General features: G+C 42.2%; 1 protein-coding gene across 6 annotated transcripts in view; it reads left to right on the top strand.

Annotated features, from left to right (window-relative positions):
• srgap2 (SLIT-ROBO Rho GTPase activating protein 2) overlaps positions 1–18522 on the top strand; it is a 65656-nt gene extending 47134 nt beyond the window's left edge. For 5 of the 6 annotated variants that reach the window (XM_023955231.2, XM_078947708.1, XM_078947710.1 and 2 more), the window contains 20 exons: positions 1130–1192; positions 3195–3410; positions 3770–3898; positions 4956–5177; positions 5268–5369; positions 5472–5669; positions 5749–5833; positions 6277–6304; positions 6534–6564; positions 7194–7254; positions 7407–7484; positions 7577–7711; positions 7789–7894; positions 11736–11960; positions 12546–12625; positions 13799–13997; positions 15073–15180; positions 15276–15492; positions 15665–15775; positions 15855–18522. In XM_023955231.2, coding sequence (XP_023810999.1) covers positions 1130–1192; positions 3195–3410; positions 3770–3898; positions 4956–5177; positions 5268–5369; positions 5472–5669; positions 5749–5833; positions 6277–6304; positions 6534–6564; positions 7194–7254; positions 7407–7484; positions 7577–7711; positions 7789–7894; positions 11736–11960; positions 12546–12625; positions 13799–13997; positions 15073–15180; positions 15276–15492; positions 15665–15775; positions 15855–16409 — 2949 coding nt within the window. In that variant the 3' untranslated portion in view covers positions 16410–18522. The remainder of the gene's footprint in view (positions 1–1129; positions 1193–3194; positions 3411–3769; positions 3899–4955; positions 5178–5267; positions 5370–5471; positions 5670–5748; positions 5834–6276; positions 6305–6533; positions 6565–7193; positions 7255–7406; positions 7485–7576; positions 7712–7788; positions 7895–11735; positions 11961–12545; positions 12626–13798; positions 13998–15072; positions 15181–15275; positions 15493–15664; positions 15776–15854) is intronic. The other variant, XM_023955232.2, reaches the window with a different exon arrangement.
• Positions 18523–19711: the final 1189 nt, after the last annotated feature.

Here is a 19711-nt window from a genome sequence, read left to right as displayed (position 1 = left end):
TTTTATTTAAAATCCAATCTTTTTGAAAAGACATGAACATTAGTGTTTTTGGTCACACCTGATTATGTTCCATTAAAGTACAAGTCTCTGAATGGCCTCTGCTGTATCACAGACTTTACATTCATGTTTGTGATTCACATTTATCATCTATGCATTCAGAACCTCATTTCATTACAACCAGCTCATAACTGTGACACACATGCAGCAGTGCATGCAAATCTGCAGCGGGTGTTTGTCTTCAGGAAGGTATTTTCCTTCATCCTGTGGCCAGAGAGCGAATAACACGAGTGTCTAACCTGTAAAAGGCAAGTCTGTGTTGTTCTGTTTAGATGGATCAGTCTGACTTATGTCTCTTTATTTGAGCCAGTATTGAATGGTTTCTTTGTGAAGTCTTGGGAGAATCCCAGCATATTGATGCTAAAGTATGAATGCTTTTGTTTGTTTATGAGCCTAGATGTATCAGTGAGGATTCCTCTGATCTGATTTGTAATCAGTCACTAAAGGCCCCCGGCAGTTCAGTCAAGAAAAAAGCAGCGTCTGTGTTACTCTCCATCCTCCCAGCTTTCTTACTGTTTTATCTTTTACTGCTCCCTTATCTGGCTTCTTTGTCTGCCTCTTTTGTCCTCTTCCTGTCCCTGCTGTCGTCTGTAGACTTTCCACTGTCTGTCATCAAGTCCATCACTAATACTCATTTATCTGGATTAGAGGCCTTTTCATGCGGAGGCAAGGAGATCATTTAGTCTCCTTTTATGATGGAGGAGATCATCGCGCTGGAACTGGATACAGATTGAATTTGCGGTTAGAGCAACAACAGAGAAGGAGGACATGTGGGAATGCAAGTTCTGCCTGCATCTCACCTACTTCAACCATATTTTTAGCCTTACATAATGTTTAAGTGACCTGTCGCCTGCTGCATGCCCATGGAAAAAATGAGGATTCACATTTTTGCTTTGCGGGCTCACCAAATGGTCAAGGACCTTAAACTATCTGCGTGACCCACACAGGTTTGCCTATTTTCCATCCACAGACAGCCCGCAACCACCCATAAGGGCAGTTGTGACTAAAGCATTAATAATTTGATCCTGATGGTCCAAGAGTTGAAATAAATCTGCTCGTTTTCTCTCCTCAGAGCAAAGAGATTGGAACCCAGCTGCAAGAGGACCTGATCAAAGTCCTTAATGAGCTTTATGGGGTGAGCAGAACTCCTGTTGATAAAGTCACAAAATCCAGAACTTTGTATTTCCATAAAACGCTGAACATTTGAGGTTAGAAATCCTATTTGTGCCTGAAGAAAATGATTTTTTTCAGGCTGCATGAACATGTGACCAAGAGCCAGTGTGGTTTAACTCTGATTTAGTCACAGCAGGCCGCTTCCCTTATGTTTATTAAGTAATGTGAAGTTTTTTCCTGGAATTTGGCCTCTTGCTTCACTCCGACTCATTTTTCAATCAACTCATCATAGGATGTCTTAATACTGCAGCAGAACTAAAAAAAACACACCAGGATTCAGGTCCAATCGGAAAATCCCCTGGTTCTGCAAAAGTAATCGGTCGTGCCTAACGTTAGATCCAGTGAATCGTTCTCCTGTTCCTCTTCTCACATTGTTTCTGGCATCAAAGGCTTTTGGTTTTTCATCATTACTGCCAAAAGTGTGGATACGGCTTTAGCTGAGCCAGACTCATAAAAGCCAGTCTTATGCTGTAATTAGGGTCTATAGGGAGGCGTAGAAATAGATCTCACATGTATGCTCACAGATGGAGCGGCACGTTTGTCTGCAGCCCTGTTCGAGGGTCTGACCAGCGGCAGCTCTGGTGGTGGTCACTGGAAAATCGCTGACACTGCAGACAGACCTCAATTCATGCGTTTAATCCTGTATGATAAATCCATGCGGTGCCCCCAGCGCAGCATTGTTGTGTAGCAGAGACACATTATATGACTTCTGCCCTGTGTGTTGTGCGGTTTGTGAGCTAAAAGTAAGAAAACAGCCACAGCAGGAAAAAAACACGTCTAATCCAGCCTGTCTTTAACTATAAATGACTTTACAACCAGAACCCTTTGTGGGTAAAACTAATTATAAAGGAATACAAGACAACAACAAAAAATGATTGAATTAAATAGGTTTAAAAAGTAAAACAACATGGGAACCTTTAAATTGGTCAATTTTGTAATTGTTAAAAAGTTAGTGTGACTTTTGAACAGGGATTTGAATATAAAAGAAAAACCAAAAAGGCTTTTTAATGTTTATTTGGAGGTCATTTATATGGAGTCCCATACATGACATTCAAAAGATAAATTGTTCCCTCAGATTAAGAATTTGTGGCCATGAATTAGTAATTTGTGCACACAAATGAGTATTTTATTAGCATTTTGTAAAAAGTTTTAAAAATGTACAAAAATATACTCACATTTGGTACATTTGTGTAATCTTAAAATCAAGGTTTGAACCAAATCGTGGGGAAAGTTATTTGTTTCATTCCTAATCACCCTCACTCGCTCCAGTTCTCATATACAGTCAATGATTTTACCTTAAAACGTATCTCTTCAGCTGGTATAAGTGTAAGCCATCTCAAATTAATGAGAGGTGATTTTTGTTAACCAACATCCATAAAGAAACAGTAAGTGGAGTCACTATAGGTCACCATCATCTGTCTCTTCTTCTTAAATTGGGGGGGGGGGGGGGGGGGGCTGTTGAACCCTGAACAACAGAAACAAAAGTCACCGAGACTGACAGGATTTTTCTGTACCCTGTGATGCAGTTTTCCTAAATCTCACCGCCTGTTTTAAACAAAAACATCAGACAGCAGTCAAGAAGGACTCAAACACCTGAGTCAGGTAGACTAAAAGGCCAGTTAAAACATGAAAAGAAGCAGATGCTTTATTCTGTAAGGTTTAAAACGAGAATAGAAAATCTCTACCTCAAAAATGCCTCTAAATTATCGTAAACGATGTATCCCATAAATCTGAAGAGAAAAGTCAGTTTGGAAACAAGCCTGTGAATTCTAAGGCCTGTAGATCAAGACCAGATTTCCTTAGGACAACTGGAACAAAACCCTGTTTTGAATTCCCCAAGAGAGGCTGCTAAAAACAGAACCACTCAACGTGAAAAAAAAGCTCTTTAAACTTGTGGATGGAAAGCATCATTTGGAGAACTTGAAAGCATCGCGTTCATCAACCAACTTTAATTGGATTCACAGGTGATGAAGACGTATCACATATACAACACTGACAGCATCAACGCAGAGTCCAAGCTGAAGGAGGCGGAGAAGCAGGAGGAGAAGCAGATGGGCCGCTCCAGTCGGCAGGAGGACCGCCAAACGCCGCGTTCCCCCGACACGCTGGCCAGCATCAAGACTGACGAGAAACCCGTTCGACGCTCCAGCGTCAAAAAAATCGAGAAGATGAAGGGGAAGGTGAGGTTAACCAGGCGGGGGTGGGGTCGAGGGCATGAGGGGGAGACATTAAAGCTTTTCCTCAGTGCTCCACCTGTTGTCACAAACTCCTGTGTGTGTGATTGTGTGTTTGTGTACGTCTCATGAATGATTCATTAGTGCATGTCTGGCTTATTGCTAACCTTGTCTGCTCCAGATGGAGCCTGTCACTGCAACACACTTCCACACCTCTTTCCTCCCCGAATCAATACTGAGGCGCTCCACTTTAACACCTATTATCCCTCTTCCTCTCCCCACCGTCTCTGTCATCCCGTCTCCTTTACCTCTTTCCTTGTTAATCGGTTCTCCTCTCGATTTCTGCTATCTCCCTCTCTCATCAGAGACAAGCCAAGTACACGGAGAACAAACTCAAGGCCATCAAGGCCAGGAACGAGTACCTCATAGCGCTTGAGGCCACCAACAGCTATGTCTTCAAATATTACATCCATGACCTCTCCGACATCATCGACGTGAGTGCAAAGCTGTGGTGTTGCTCTGCTATATAAGCTCAGGAAATGCTGAGTCAGTGTCTGCCTCTGTCTGTTGTGCCTCTACAAAAGCTGCCCAGCATGTTCGATCTAAAGCACCGTTTGTGACAAAAATACAGGAATGCGTGCATGAAGCTGGTCATTTTTAATGCATTACTAATAAAACTAGTAATAAAAACAAGAAGCATCACAAACAGATCATGTTGCACAATGGCATTCGTGGTTTGTAAAGGGCTTCGGATGAAGTACTGATCAATCAATATCTGATCTGCACTTGTGATGCTATTGTTGATTGTTTTTTTGTTTTTTGGCAGCAGACATGAACAATAAGCAATATATTTAAAAAATATTTATATAACTGATCAGAAGAATCCAATAATGATAATTACGTAAAGATAGAGAATATAAAGTTAAGTAAAGCTTAATAGGGGTGGGAGTGTAAAGTGTAACTTAATTGTTCTTTGGACAAACCTAATATTTAATGGTTTAAATGAGTTTAAATCTGTGCTATTTGTCTATTAATGATTAAAGGTAATTGAGTTATTTGTATGTGCATGTGGATATATGTATATATATTTTTCAATCAATCCATGACTAATTGTCCTAAATTTGATATGTGTATAGATTTATATTTTTGTTGTTGGTCTTCTTTAGTTTTAATGGTTTGATTGCTGGAAATAAAGCAATTCCAAATCCAAATAGTTACTTAAAAAATGCAATATTGATTCATCTATTTCATCCATTGCTTTTCTTTTGAAACCATTTTTTGCATTTTTACAGGTAAAGATTTTTTAGTTAGCCAAGAATTTATAATTTTATTCATGAAAATTGCCCCCAAGAACTGTTTATATTACGAGGTATATAAGGAAAAAATGTAGTACCAAACAGACTGATGTTGTTGTTGCTCTGAGCCGTGGCATTAAGACCATGTTTTATTCTTCCTGGCTTTAAATCTGCAGAAACTGGAGGATCTTTTCTCCACGTTTTGTCCTAGTGAAAAGGCAGAGTTCATGTTTGTAAGCCTGTGTTTGTGTGGCAGTGCTGTGACCTGGGCTACCATAACAGCCTGCAGCGGGCGCTGAGGACCTACTTATCTGCAGAGCAGAATGTGGAGTCGTCCAAACACTCTGGCTTGGAGGCTCTGGAAGGAGCAGCTGAGAGTCTGGAGGCCAACGGGGACAAACAGAAAGTGATGGAGACCTACAATAACATTTTCTGTCCACCAGCTCGCTTTGATTTCCAGTCCCACATGGGAGACACGGTACACTTCCTGTTTGGGCTTTTGTCTAAATGGTGTTCCTGCAATTCCAGCGTTACGACGCGTCCATGTGCTCTGCACGTGTTTTTGCAGATGGGGGTGATGTGTGCACAGCAGCCTCTGGATGTTGAGCTGAACCAGAGGTGTCAGCAGCTGCAGCCGCGGCTCTCCACTCTGAAGATCGAGAACGAGGAGGTCTGTGTTTTGTCGTGTCAGTTGTGCGTTCTTCAGACTCAAACCCTCGGCTACTGCCTGCTTTGTTTCACATCCTGTTTTCCCCCCTTCACGGCCCAAAAGGTGAAAAAAACAATGGAGGCCACTCTGTCCACCATCCAAGACATGGTGACCGTGGAGGACTTTGACGTCTCCGAGTGCTTTCACCACAGCAACAGCATGGAGTCTGTCAAGTCCACCTTCAGCGAATCATATTTGAGCAAACCCAGCCTGGCCAAGCGGCGAGCCAACCAGCAGGAGACGGAGCAGTTTTACTTCACCGTCAGTACCACGGGCTTCTCTAGACTTGGTGTAACGGGAGCAGCAGTGACTCCAGCGCATGTGTCTGTTGGTTCTGCAGAAGCTGAAGGAGTTTCTGGATGGTCGGAGCCTGATCACCAAGCTGGAGGCCGAGCATGACCTGATTGAGAAGACCCTGGGAGAAAGTGAGTGTCCTTCATACCTATTGGCTGCATATGTGGGAAAGCATGAGGCCAGCCCACCCCCAGCCTCAGTAGTCCGGGTGGGGGTCACGCAAACATCTCATACCTTAAGGTGAATCAGAGAGATTCTGTGCATTTGGGGTAATTAATGAGGCGGAATGACTAAAATCTGGACAATAAACCCAATCTGTACATCTGGAAGGGTAGGTCACAGGGACCTCCATATGTGGATGCAGCTGTTTTTTAAGTCGGGGGGGGGGGGGGGGGGGGGGGGGTCCTCCTGGTCAAATGTGTTTCCACAACCCGACAGGAAAAAGCCTCAGAGTCGTCTGCTCAAGTGGAGCGCTTGTTTCCTGGTTTCATCTGGACCCATTTCCTTGTGTGGAGTTTCTATTATGCTTGGGTCTTTTTCCGCTCATAAACGTCTTCCTTCTCCCCTCCTCCAGGTCAGAAAACTGACTGTTGCCTTGCCAGGTGGGTGTGGTCCAACAACACTCTCATGCACTGCTGTAAACTGTTTCACTCTTTAAAAACTTGATGCTTTTGGCAGTGAGAGGAACCATTGTCCTCCATTTATACATAATCTCAACCTGTGCAAACATGTTTGTGAGCACAAATATAGAAGAGTGATGTTTAAAAATAGACGTGTGGAAACATAATGACAGCGTGTCGCTCTTTCTTTCCCCTTTTCCTCCCCGCATAGTGGCAGGAGAAACTCAACCGTACGGAAGCAGGTAATTATCTGCGTTTGTTTTTGTGGAGGATGTTTGTCGTGTCAGAGGCATTGCAGCTTGATCTTCATTTCATCTTTCTTGTTTTTATATTTATTCAGGAGGTTACCTTTTCATATAATTTTTGTCCCTTTTTATTATGAAATAAATAAAAGTAGCCCAGAAAAGCTTTTTTATTTTTTTTAAATATAATTTATCAAAATTATGAAGCAACTTCTCCAGTTATGAATCTCATGTTTGTGGCTCCCCCTTGTGGGTAGGCCTGTTGTTATTATTAGTATTATTATTATTTTTGCTTAGATTTTTTTTTTTACTTTCTGAAATAGTCTTTTATTGTTCATGTAGTAAGTTCAACAAACCAAATACAAGTTCATTAAAATAAAAGGTGTATATTTATACCTCATATTCTAACATTCTGGTATTTTTTGGAACCACAGAACAAACAAAGGAAAAGGTGCAGTCTCCTAGCAACAGCTGGGTGCTGCACCCTAAATCTCTTCCCCCTGTTTGATGCCCATTTCTCTGGAATGTGTGCACTGATGCATGCACAGAAATCAATGAGTGTGTTCGTGTTACTGTTTTTTTTATCGGTGTCTCATCATTTCAAAAGTGCTGTTTTTCTGTTGTTTTAGGACTCAGGTGAAGCCATTCCTCTCATGGTTGAGAGCTGCATCCGCTTCATCAGTCGCCATGGTGAGGAAATGTTTCTAGCGAGGTGATAGGTTTACCATCAGCCTTTTCCACGCTCTCATTGGCTGCATTTCTGTGTCACATTTGATTGGTCGTTGGTCGGGGAGATCTGGAGACATTTTGCAAAAGCAAATGATGCATGTGCTCCTGCACAGGTTTGCAGCACGAGGGGATCTTCAGAGTGTCGGGCTCTCAGGTGGAGGTTAATGACATCAAGAACGCCTTTGAGAGAGGTAGTGCCTCACTCCTGCAGGAAGCATTGTTATAAACACAACCAGGTTCTTCCACTGTTCCCTTCATGCCTCTCCATCTCTTCTGGATGCAGGTGAAGACCCGCTTGCAGAGGAACAGAAAGACCTCGATCTAGATTCTATTGCTGGCGTTCTGAAGCTGTACTTCAGAGGACTGGATCATGCCCTGTTCCCAAGAGAAGTCTTCCATGATCTTATATCCTGCGTCTGTAAGGATCCCCGGTCCTTCTGATGGTTCTATACTCTGGTTTTGTTCTCTAATGTGGGATGTTTTTGTTATTGCCAGCAATGGAGAGCCTCCAGGAGAGAGCGGTCCATATTAAAAAAGTTCTGCAATCACTGCCAAGTAAAACCCTCGTCATCATGAGATACCTGTTTGCCTTCCTCAACCAGTGAGTAGCAGCGCACTCTGAGAACAACGTTCAGTCACAAGGTGGATGAAAGCCACCTCGTAACCAAACATTTAAGCTCTGAAAACCAAAAACATAACCAAACACTACAGGGTTGTCATAAACTAAACAGATTTCTAAAGCTGAGAGCTAAATTCTTGGCAAAAATGTCTGTTAACAAATGTTAACGCAAGTTCAACACCTCAGATTTGACCACGACAGATGTGTAAAAGCCTGTATTTTCAACCACCATTACTTCATAAAGAAATGTTGTTTTTAGCATAAACCACAGGTAAGACACCAGTCAGTTTGACTGGTAATTTAAGGTTTGGAGCTGCCTGATAAGTAAGGGTTAATGGCCTTCGAAGTGTGCGGTTATTACTTTTTAACGCACGCCACGGAAGCCTGAACCGTCCGCGTCGTGCAGCACCACCGCTGCAGTCAAGATTCTGTGATATGGATATGCTGATCATCCCGATGGGTTGAATAAAGCATCAGTTCAGAGAGAAAGTTCCCCTCTTACCGCTTGTTTTTGTCCAGATGATGAAGCAAAAGGTTGTTTTAAAGAAGCCGGCGCAGTGGTACAAAACATTTAAGCTAGCTGACCGGAACTTCTTTTTTCCCCGTGCGGTTATCAGGTTTTAATGCATACCCAGCAGACAATCAGAATCGAGTATTCAACCGGACCATGGTATAATAATGATTAATCAAGGGGAACATTAAAATACATGTTGGGTTTGAAGCATTGACTGTATCTCAGAACTGGAGTTTAAATGTCCCCCACAGAAAATTGCTTACTTACAGCTCCAACCAAATTAAGTCAATTCAGTCACCATTTTTTCACGATCCGGACGCTGCCATGTTGTAACCAGACGTCATCAGTAACCATTGATTGGTCCGAGTCAGTCTGAGTCATCGTGTCTTTGGCAACCACTCTCACCAATCAGGGATGAGCTTGTTGAAAGTCCACACCCCTACTACTTTAAGGCAGGCTACACAAAAAATGTCAATCAAACGTTTATTAAGGCATCTGATTTCAGTTTATACCTTGAATAACTTGCTCTACGGAAATAATATCTTGAAAAAATTAGTAATGACAGGAACATGTTAAAGACCCACTTCAATCATCCGGTTTTTTAGGAGTTTTTCCTTACCGCGAAGGGGGCTCTAAGGGCAGGGATTCCAGTATAGCTTAGTCAGTTTGTTAGTTCAATTTGGTATTTTCCTATTGAACTCTTTGTATTCATGATCCTTTTGAGTTCATGTTTCACTTCGAAGCCCATCGAGACGACTGTTGTGATTTTGGGCTATACAAATAAAATTGAATTGAATTTAATTCATCTGTTGATCTATTGTAAAAACGTCCTCAGCGGTTTTTCTTATAAAAAAAAACGGTGTTGTTTTCAATGACATAGTTTCTGCAGAACGGCAGTAGTCCCCAACCTAACATCAGCAGTGCAGCGAAAGTGGCGAGCAATATTAAGCTATCCAGCCATACAGTTTAGAGCCAGATAGCAGCTCAGACAAGGAAAACAAACGCGAATAGGGATCTATTTGTCTAAAAGTGGATGCATCAGAGTGGAGCGGATGCAGGGAGGATGTTCCCCACCCAATGTATTTTCTATTTAACAAATATGATCATTTTCAAGCGGCATTTTTGCTCCTGATTCACAACAATTTGAATAATGAAATACTCAGAAATGCAGTTTTAAGCTTAATTTGCTTCATATATGTCTCCATCATCAGAAAAATGCCACAAGAACATGTTAAAAACGTGATTTTTATTGGAGTGGGTGTTTAGAATATGGTAGCAGAGCAAGAATGTTTTTTCTGAAAAAACGGAATGACAGAATAAATGATGTTTATTTCTTAATAGAAGTCTATGGGATTTCGGTTTCTTGGAACCAGCTTCCTGGTTCTTCCTGTTTAGAATGCAAAGGGGGAGGGGTCACTCAGTCCATTTCTCATATACAGTTGATGGTTCTAACATAAAGTCCTTAAAGATCCCTAAAGATGAAACTTGTTCTTCCAAAGTAATGTAATTTGTTTTATCTCTATGATAAATACAGTACTTGTTTTTACTTTCAATAAAGTACTAAAATAGCCTCTTCAAACTGTTTAATTTTTCTAGAGAAAAGTGGATAAACTTGAACTTAAAATGGTTTAGTGGTTGGTTCAAGCAAGTTCATCTGAAACCTAGATGGGCCTGGATGCTGGACTGGTTTCTTCTCTTCATCTGCTTTCGCAGGATTCTGTGCTGCACCGATGAGTATGTCTCCTTATCATAAAAGGCTGCCCTGCTTTAGGACTTCTGCAATAGAAATGGTGTTTCAACAATCACTCTAAGATCCAAAAAGAAAAAGACATACTGAAATGCATTCGTCTGTGTTTTAATTACATTTAAGAGCAGCTAGCTGCTGACTCCATGCACTCGTTGTTTTTCATAAACATCGCATTTCCTTTGACTCTCTCAGCTCCGCTCTAAACATCCTTTGACCTTTTGCGGCTCAAATCGCCTGTGGCGGAAGCCAAATCTGCAAAATATGCAACTAATAAAAAAAAAAAAAACTAGCTTTAATTATAGTCTTAACCCTTCATGTCAAGTCTGTGCTGATTCTAATTCATCCATGTTGAAGCTACTGATTTTGAGGGTAAAAATACCTTTTTATTATTGAAGAGTGATTCGCTTTTTGAGCCTTCAAGTCAGGTTTATTTTTCGTTCTGTGTTTTTTAGGGGGTCTTGCGTCAGCCACAAACCCCATAAGTGCAAAGTCTTTGATGTCTCACGCATGTTTTTTATGTGGGCTTGATTATACGGTGCAGCGTGTGAGCACACACTCTTATACAGGTGCACATTCCATTGCGTCCATTCAATCCTTGAAACTGTGACAAACCCTCCTGTAAAGAACACAAAGGGATGGATGGGAAGGTGACACGCGAGACTCCTGGGTAAGCAGAGGAGTCTGGGCGGCTTCCTCGCTTCTCCATCTTTTAAACTCCTTAAAGTCCCACTCCAATCATCTTTTAAAGTGTTCCCAGTGGTCTTTCACATTTATTTGTTTGTAGGATACGCCCCTTGAGATGTGTCATCTCGTTTTTAAGGGGGGTCCTCATAATCTTTGAACATGATTATGCCATTTTTAGGGAAAATCAAAAAGCTATGTCGCATTCTGCACAGCAGCAGGTGTTCGTCAGAAATCTGCCTGAGTTACAGGCTGGACCCTTGGTGCGTAGAAGGCTTCCCTCATTTCCCATCATCCCTTTGTTTACACTGTCTCCTAACTTACAGCCCCTCACACCCCCAACCTAACATTAGTGGTGCAACAAAAGGGTGAGCAATAGTGGAGCTACCCAGCCGTCTATGCATCGGAATGGAGCAAAACAAGGAGCATGTGGCCCGTCGGTTGTAGTTTGTTCGTAGCAACTACAAGCTTTTACAAACTGCATTTTTTCAACTGCTCCTGATTCACCTGGAAAAAAAATACTCAAAAACACAGTTTTAATCTTCATTTTCTTTGTGTACAGTGTGTTCTTCATCATCAGAAAAACACTGCAAGAACTTGTTTAAAAAAACAAAAAGGCTATTTTTATAAGAGCAGGCTTTTCAAACAGACAGTGTCCCCGTCATCACAGGCCTGGTTGGAGTTTGCTGCCGCACCTCCTACAGCCTCTGATCCAGACTCTGAATGCCATCCCAACTTGATGACTAATGACGATGCTTGGGCCATAAATGACATGTTGTGCTTGTTTGTGGGTACAATCAAACCTGTTTGGATGACATGTTTTCAGGAGAAGGGTGACATCATGTCCTAAGATGTCTTTTCTTCTTCTTCTGTGCATTCAGTCTGTCTCAGTACAGCGAGGAAAACATGATGGACCCCTACAACTTGGCTATCTGTTTTGGTCCCACCCTGATGTCTGTCCCTGAGGGCCATGATCAGGTGTCCTGCCAGGCGCACGTCAACGAACTCATCAAGACCATCATCATCCACCACGACACCATATTTCCGGGGCCACCAGACCTGCAGGGCCCCATCTACACCATCCCTGGAACGGGAGAGGACTTCTGGTGAGAATGTTCACCGAGGGATTTGAGAAGGGGAGGGAGGCGTTGTCTAAACCTGTCTGCTTCTTTTGGGCCCATGGGGCCACGAGGATCAGCTTACCTTCCATCAAACAGGGGATTAAAGCACCGCCGGAGCACAGCATGAACCGTCCAATGACTAACTAGCTATGTCTTTATAATCCTGAACCTTAGCACTAATTATTATGATTATTGAGCTTCAGCGCAGTAGCGTGGTCCCTGAAGCGGCTGAGCGTCGGTCCTGAAGAACGTTTAGACACGGGACTCTGTCTCTTTTGTCAAACGTTTTGCAACCTATAATTTCAGGAAAACAGAAAGTCCAACCTTTTGAAAAGAATTTTGAAACCGCGGCATTGTCAGGGAAAGAACCTTCTGAAACCTGAACATGGACCCCAGTCTTCTCTGACAGTTATTTTTAACTTCAATCTTCAGTGAGTGGTTTTTCACCCCAGAGAGTTTTATGTTGAAGTTAAAACAGTGTTATTCACTAGGTGTGTGTCTGCAAAGGGTTAATCTGAGGCTGTAACTAACATTCCATGTGAATCTGATCCGAGTCTTTCTCCTTTGCAGTGACAGTCCTCACTGTGAGCCCCCCCCTGTGAAAGAACCGGCACCAGACACTGTTTCTGTCGGCCCCACCAGCGAAGACGGTGGGTATATCCCCCTTAGGCAGGGGTCTGCAAGCTTTAACGCTAACAGAGTCATTTTGTTCAGGTTCTTACTAACCAAAACTCAGCAAGAGCCACAAAGTCAAAAATACACTTTGTTTATATTTGTGGCCATCAGTTCATTCTTTTATAGCATCTGACTTTTAGATATTTGCAATAACTGATTTGTAAGAGGGTTATATTTTCTACAAATAACAATTTTAACTTCTTTTACTTTTAACGGCAACACAATCAAGTCCCTTTCAAAATAAAATCCACCCTGTGTCAAGAAAAGATCCTCTTGCTGCTGCAGATTAACTTGAATTAAAAATGCAAATAAAAGCCAAACATGGCGTTTTCTATCATTACAAATAGATAGATAGATAGATAGATAGATAGATAGATAGATAGATAGATAGATAGATAGATAGATAGATAGATAGATAGATAGATAGATAGATAGATAGATAGATAGATAGATAGATAGATAGATAGATAGATAGATAGATAGATAGATAGATAGATAGATAGATAGATGGTAAACTTAACCTTTTATCAACAAAAAAAACTACAAACCTACTATTTATGTTTTTAAACCCAAAGAGCCACAATGGAGGGATAAAAGAGGCTCTGGAGCCTCAGGTTGCAGACCCCCCCCCCCCCCCCCCCCCCCCCCCCCCCGCCGCTCTATGGGATCAGATCAGGATCAGATTAAAGTGAAAAAAGAAAAGAAAAAGGTTGCACATTTAAAACTTTGACATAGTAAATTTGAAAGGAAAAAAAAGTTTTCAACTCAAAATTACACATTTGAAACATAAAAATATTGCATTTGGAGAAGAAAAATTGTAAAAAAAATATGAGAGAAATATAGAAAATTTAAAAAAGAAAAAATTTAATTTGGAACTTGAACAAAAAAACTATAAAGCCTAGAACTGTTAACCAAATGAAAAATATTGCTAATTTGTAACAGCTGTTCTGTATTTCTTACCCCATAATTCTAGTGTACTTCCTGTTCCTGATTTAAAACCTCATCCTGCTATTAACCTTTAAACACTTTTAACAAACTTTTCTTGAAAAGCAGCAGCACTAACCAGCTAACTAACCTGGCTTAACCCTCTGTTTTTCTCTCATTTTCCTCTCTGCCTCTCCATCTCCATACCGTCCTCTGAATCTCAGGCTCCTTCCGTGTTTCAGAGTCTGAGCCCGTTGAAGCCATCGCCAAGTTTGACTACACTGGCCGCTCCAGCCGGGAGCTGTCTTTCAAAAAGGGGGCTTCTCTGTTTCTGTACGGACGGGCCTCCAGCGACTGGTGGGAGGGGCGGCACAACGGCGTGGACGGCCTGGTGCCGCATCAGTACATCGTGATCCAAGAAACGTGAGATTTCCTTCACGCGTCTGTTTCCTCCTTTCTCTGTGGCTCTGTTGATGTTGTTATTTGTTTGCCGCTCCAGCATTTGTCTCACAGTGGGAGTAGCTTTAGGTCAGAGAGGAATTGTGACCAAAAAAAAAAAGTCTTGGAAATCCCCATCATGTAGAACTTAAAGCTGTTATACCAACTTCCTGTCCCATTAGAATCAGCTCGATTTAGGCTCAACTTCAGTAGAAAAGACTTTTTTTGTAAGAAGACAACTTTTTATTACAAACTTGTAACTGCAATCACATTGTAAATGCTAACATTCATTAATTTATTGATTGCTGCTGGTTCTGATGTGTTTAACAGCTGAAGGGAGAAAACTGCTTTTACTAAAAGACACGTTTCTGTGTAAATAACTGTTAAATATGTTCTTTAACTATAAGACAATGCAGGTTTTACTTTTTACTGCACTTTATTCTCTTAAAGAGCATCTCTAATTGTCTTTTGTTAAAGGGTACCCAGTGGTATTTTAATTATTAGTTAATGAATTAATTTCAAGTTGTCTAAGACATAGTTTCTGCAGAGCTGCAGCAGTTCATTAAAAATTCACAGGTGAGTTGTGGGCGGGCCATTGGCAAGAAGCAACCCCGCCCCTCTTCCCGTCACATATAACTGACAGCTCTCTGTTCACGCGCTCTCTCGCTAGCTAACACCTCACAACCCCAACCTAACATTAGCGGTGCAACAAAATTGCCGAGCAATATTGGAGCTCACCACAATTTGAATGGACAAAAACTATATTAAATATAGGAAAATATATTAAATATTGATATATGCCCTCCGGTATCATAAAAATGCCGCAGGAACATGTCAAAAACACAATTTTCATTAGATTGGGTCTTTAATGCTTTAAAAAATATGACATATTAAAATAAGAGTGTAGGTTCTCCTTCCTCTGTTGCATCTTGAGTCATCACATATTAAGTACTAAATTGCTGCTAAATTCAGTTTTTATCTTATTTTGGTTACAGTGAGACATTACCATGGCAACCTTACCCCCATTCAAATTTTTGAGACTCATGTCTATTTATCCCAGGTCGGATTTGGGAAGAGGAAGTCCAAAATCTGAAGTGGACGGCCAGCTGGAGGAGAGGGTGTCTACTCGAGGCAGCGTGGCTGACGTCTACCTGGCCAACGTGAACAAGTGGGTTTCTTTGTTAAATATTTGGCTATTTTCAAGAGACAAACTGAAGTAATCCCGTTCAGAAAAGAAAGGAAAAACCATTGGGTCTCATTCAGGTTGAGGAAACGGGCCGAGCCTGGAAACATCAGGAGAACCATCCGCTCGGAGACGGACTGTCCGAGCGCCGGAACCAGCGGCAGTGGGGCAGGAGGAGCAAGGACGCCCTCTCTTTCTGTGGGTGGGGCTCCAGCAAAAGATGCAGGAGACAAGCGACCAATCAGCACTCACAACATCCTCAACTCTGTCACTCGCCACTCCTCCCTCAAAACAAAGGTACTTAGGTTCATAAAATAATTGATCATTGATTTAAGGCTTTTACTTCTTCTCACTCGGATTACTTCTTATATATTTTTATTATCATGTCTTCATGTTTCTTATTAAAGCAAATGAAGTGTCATCATCATATTTGACTGGAGTGTTCATTGAAGACCTTTTGATGATTTAGGTGGAGAGCCCACAGCTGAGGAAGACAACTCCTGCAGGACGCTCCAAGAGCTTCAGCAACCACAGGCCGCTGGACCCCGAGGTTTTCACCCAGGTGGAGCACAGCTCGCAGGTAAAGCTGGCAGCGGTTTGCAGCTGCTGCACCGTTTCTGTGCGTTTTCGGTTCTTCATGTCTGCCTCGTGTGTCGCAGGACATGCAGGACGCTGCCCTGACTGAACTCAGCAAGCTGGAGAGGCAAAGCGCCGCAAAGCACACGCACGCACCCGACGTGGTCCTTGACACGCTGGAGCAGCTAAAGGGCATGGGCTGTGGTGGTGGGGGTGGGGCATCTGAGCCCTCCAGTCCCCTCCACTCCCGCCTGCTGCGGGACAACGAGGGGTGCTCCTCCCACGTCCATCCGCTTCAGAGGAGCGCCTCCTCGGCCAGCGACGTGCCCTCCTCCTTCCGCCCCAACAAGAGCCAGCCGCGGAGCCCCCTGCCCTCAGCCACGTCCCCCTCCCTGTCCTCCTCCTCGCTCTCCTCATCCGTGCCCTCCTTCAGGGAGCCGCGCCCCCCAGCGACCAGACCCAAGCCTGTGGTTTTCCCAAAGAGCCCAGGAGGGAGCAGCAGTCCGGCCATGGGCTCCCCGACCTCCACCTTCCCCCCCGTGTTGCCGACTTCCCCCGCCAGCCACACACACTCTCTTCCACACACCCCACCACCCCCACCTCCACCCCAATCTAATGACAAATCCTGCTCGGCTTAAATCCCCAAAATATGAATCTTTACATTTTATCCTAAAAGTCTCTTCATAGTCTTACAAACATTTTTTTTTTTAATTTGGTACCAAAGCTGGCCTATTTGGACCCCAAATCCATCAATCACATCTTTGAGTCCAGATAAATTTGGAAGATTTTCTCTTTTGTGCCAAGATGCTGCCCCCGTCTGGCAGCTCTGCTTTACTACAGGTCTGTTTTATCAGAGCAAACTTCCCAAACTTTGTTTTTTTTCTTTCACAAGAAAACAAACCTTCAGGGTGGGGACCGACAGATGTGCAGCACCTAGAATTTCCATACTGGAACTTGTGATGGTTAGAAATGAACACAAAGATCTGAAGCAAAAAGCACTGTTTGAATTTTTGTGTAGAAGAAATTACAGGGATTGTCGTTTCCTTCGTTTTTCTCAGAACCAATAGTCGCGTTAGACTTCAGCGGGGGGGAAATAAAACTGTGAATGGCATAGCTCTTTTTCTTTTTTTTTCTCTTAGAAATGAAACACTCAGAGTTGCTGCTTTAAAAGTGACAAACCGGTGTTTGGTGTGAATTTCTGGGATGTTGGGAGAAAAGAAAAATGGATCCAAACCCAAATGTGAGTTGTGTGACTTGGAGCATTATTTGAACTCTTGTTCCAGCCTTTTATTTGTTAGTATTTTTCTTAAGTTGCTTTTTCTTGTAGCTAAAAAAAAAATAACATGTTACTAACGTGGGAACAGATGTTCCAGTTATATTATAGCAATAAAACAGTGAGAGCTGGCGGTTGTGGCATTATGCTGCTTTTCTCCTGCAGCTTTAATGTTTATTGGGGGTTCCGGCATTTTTTGTTGTTGTTATGGGATCATATACACACGTGCACGTTTTTTCCCTTCAATGTGTGTGTGGTGTTTTGTGGCAGCTAAAACGCCTTGCAGGTTTTCCTTGCATGCTGGAGTCATGCCCAGCAGCACCACTTTGCATTAGCAGCAGCTGGAAAAGAAGTCAGACACAGCAACACTACAAAAATGTTCTTCGCCATTGACAGTTAAAATACTGTATATTTAACAATCATGAGAATAACTGGAAGCGTGCACCTGAGGATCTTCTCCTGTGTAGATAAAACGCACAACCAACCACCTCATTTGTTTGTTTTTTTTTGCCTTCTTGGATTTCGTTTTTCAAAACTGCCAGTTTTTGTTTTTTTTTCTTCCAGTAACCGATCTGTATGGTGGATGTCTTACCCCAGGACTAAAATGTGCTCGAACTCATGGTGCTCGAAAGCAAACAGGAAGTCCAGGAGCCATGAGGGTCTTCTCAGAACCGCAGCTTCATGCGTTGAGTTTAAAAACCAAAAAAATAAATAAACTTAGGGAGTAGCTGTTCGTTCCATCAAGTTTTGGGGGTAGAAAGACACAACTTGCATCTAATGATAAATTCAAATATCCAAAATGCCAACACTGATTTTAAAAACTGGTCTCATGCCATTCAGGTTAAACTGAACAAGGTGTCTTTTTTTCTTGGAAAAACACAGCAGACTCTGTATTTCTGTAAAGAGCTGTGAGTTATTTGGTCTTTTTCTTTTCTAATCTCTGTATAGCTTTTGTGCATACCTGGTGTATTTGTGTTACCTCATCACCACAACTGGAGGGAGCTCGTGTGCTGCGTTCGAGGCACACAAATAGACTTGCATGTGGGTGGTTGGTGAGCGGGTTCCAGTTTTGCTGTCAGAAGAAGCCGGAACCTTCTCCTATATCTCGACTCAATCATTGTGCACTTGAACAACTGGGCTTGCATGTGGACTAACTGTGTGAGGATGACATGTTGACTATTGTTAAGTATGCATTTTTTGTGTGTGTGTGTCTATTTGAAAGAGCAGAACTAAAAAAGGAAAAAAGAAAAAAAAAAAGACTATAATGTCAGATCTATTTATAGTTGTCTCTGTATTACTGGAGAGTTCCGTGTTCAGATGTACTGTGTATATACAATGTTGTACATTACAGAGGTACACTTTTTTGGTACAATATTGTACAGTAATAGCAATAGTAGCTTAATCAAATAGGCCTTATATAATTCTATGTGTAGTTCTTGTAGTAAATCTGTTTTTTAATAAACACGCCTTGCTATAAAGATTTTGGATCTGCTTTGGACCACGAACTCTGGGGAAAACACAGATGTACACACAGAAACAGAATTCACTTAAGTTGGTGAAGATTCTCATTTGTCTGGGTGACGTCTTGAATTTGGGCTTAAAATATGGGGCTTGAGCCCAGCATCACTCATACTGATGAAGCCTTGTGGATGAGTGGTGAAACATTTAAAAAAAAGATTTTAAGTCCAGATGCCGTGACTCAATTAAGCGAACCAGTGGTTCTTTCAGTTATAAAAGCCTGTTTCATTTTCTAGGACATCGTTTTTCACGGCCCCTCACACCTCCAACCTAACATAACCGGTGCATCAAAAATGGCGTGCAACGTTGGAGCAATCCAGCCGTAGAGTTTTTAACCAGATTCCAGCTCAGACGAGAAAAAGACGTACATGGATCTAGATGTCTACAATTGAAAGCATCAGAATGGAGTGGAGCCGGCCGCTATTGTCCCCAATCAGCAGATTTTCTCCGTCACAAAAAAAACATCTTTTTCAAATGACCTTTTGTTTTGTCGGCTCCTAATTTACCACAATTTCCACAGACGAGGAAAACAAAGACCTACATGGAGCTAGTCGTCTACAAGTGGATGCGTCAAAATGAAGCAGAGGAGGGAGCTTGTGGCCCGCCCAGCGTATTTTCTACATCACAATTACAATCTTTTTTTCAATGTCATTTTTTACTTCTGCTCCTGATTCTTAAAGATTTGAATAAGGAAATAGTCCATATGCAATTTTTAGCTTTATTTTCCTGATTTATGTCTTCCATCATGAGAAAAATGCCACAAGAACATGTTAAAAACACCAAAAACCATTTTTTATCTGAGTGGGTCTTTAAGTCCAAAAACAAAGAGAATTTTTTAGTTTTCATCACATGAGTTCAAAGCCAGGCCTTTGACTCACTTTGACATCCATCTTCAGAACCCGCTCGATCCCAATTTTGGGTCACGGGGTTGCTGGAACCAACCCAGCCACCATTGGGTGAGGGTGGGATACATCCTGAACAGGTTGCATGTCTGTTGCTGGACTTGATACTCACACACACCTAGGAGCAATTTGGAGACACCAATTAAAAGCTTGTTTTTGGATTGTGGGAGGAGAACAAGCAAACTCCGCACAGAAAAGCCCCAGCTAGGATTTGAACCTTTGGCTGTAAGCTAACCACTCTGCCACC

This window comes from Oryzias latipes, chromosome 5, assembly GCF_053564925.1.
Source record: "Oryzias latipes strain Hd-rR chromosome 5, Olatipes_Hd-rR_3.1".
In the NCBI taxonomy this organism is placed as follows: Eukaryota; Metazoa; Chordata; class Actinopteri; order Beloniformes; family Adrianichthyidae; genus Oryzias; species Oryzias latipes.
The sequence above is the reverse complement of the archived record's forward strand: the minus strand, read 5'-3'. Positions and strand labels throughout refer to the sequence as shown.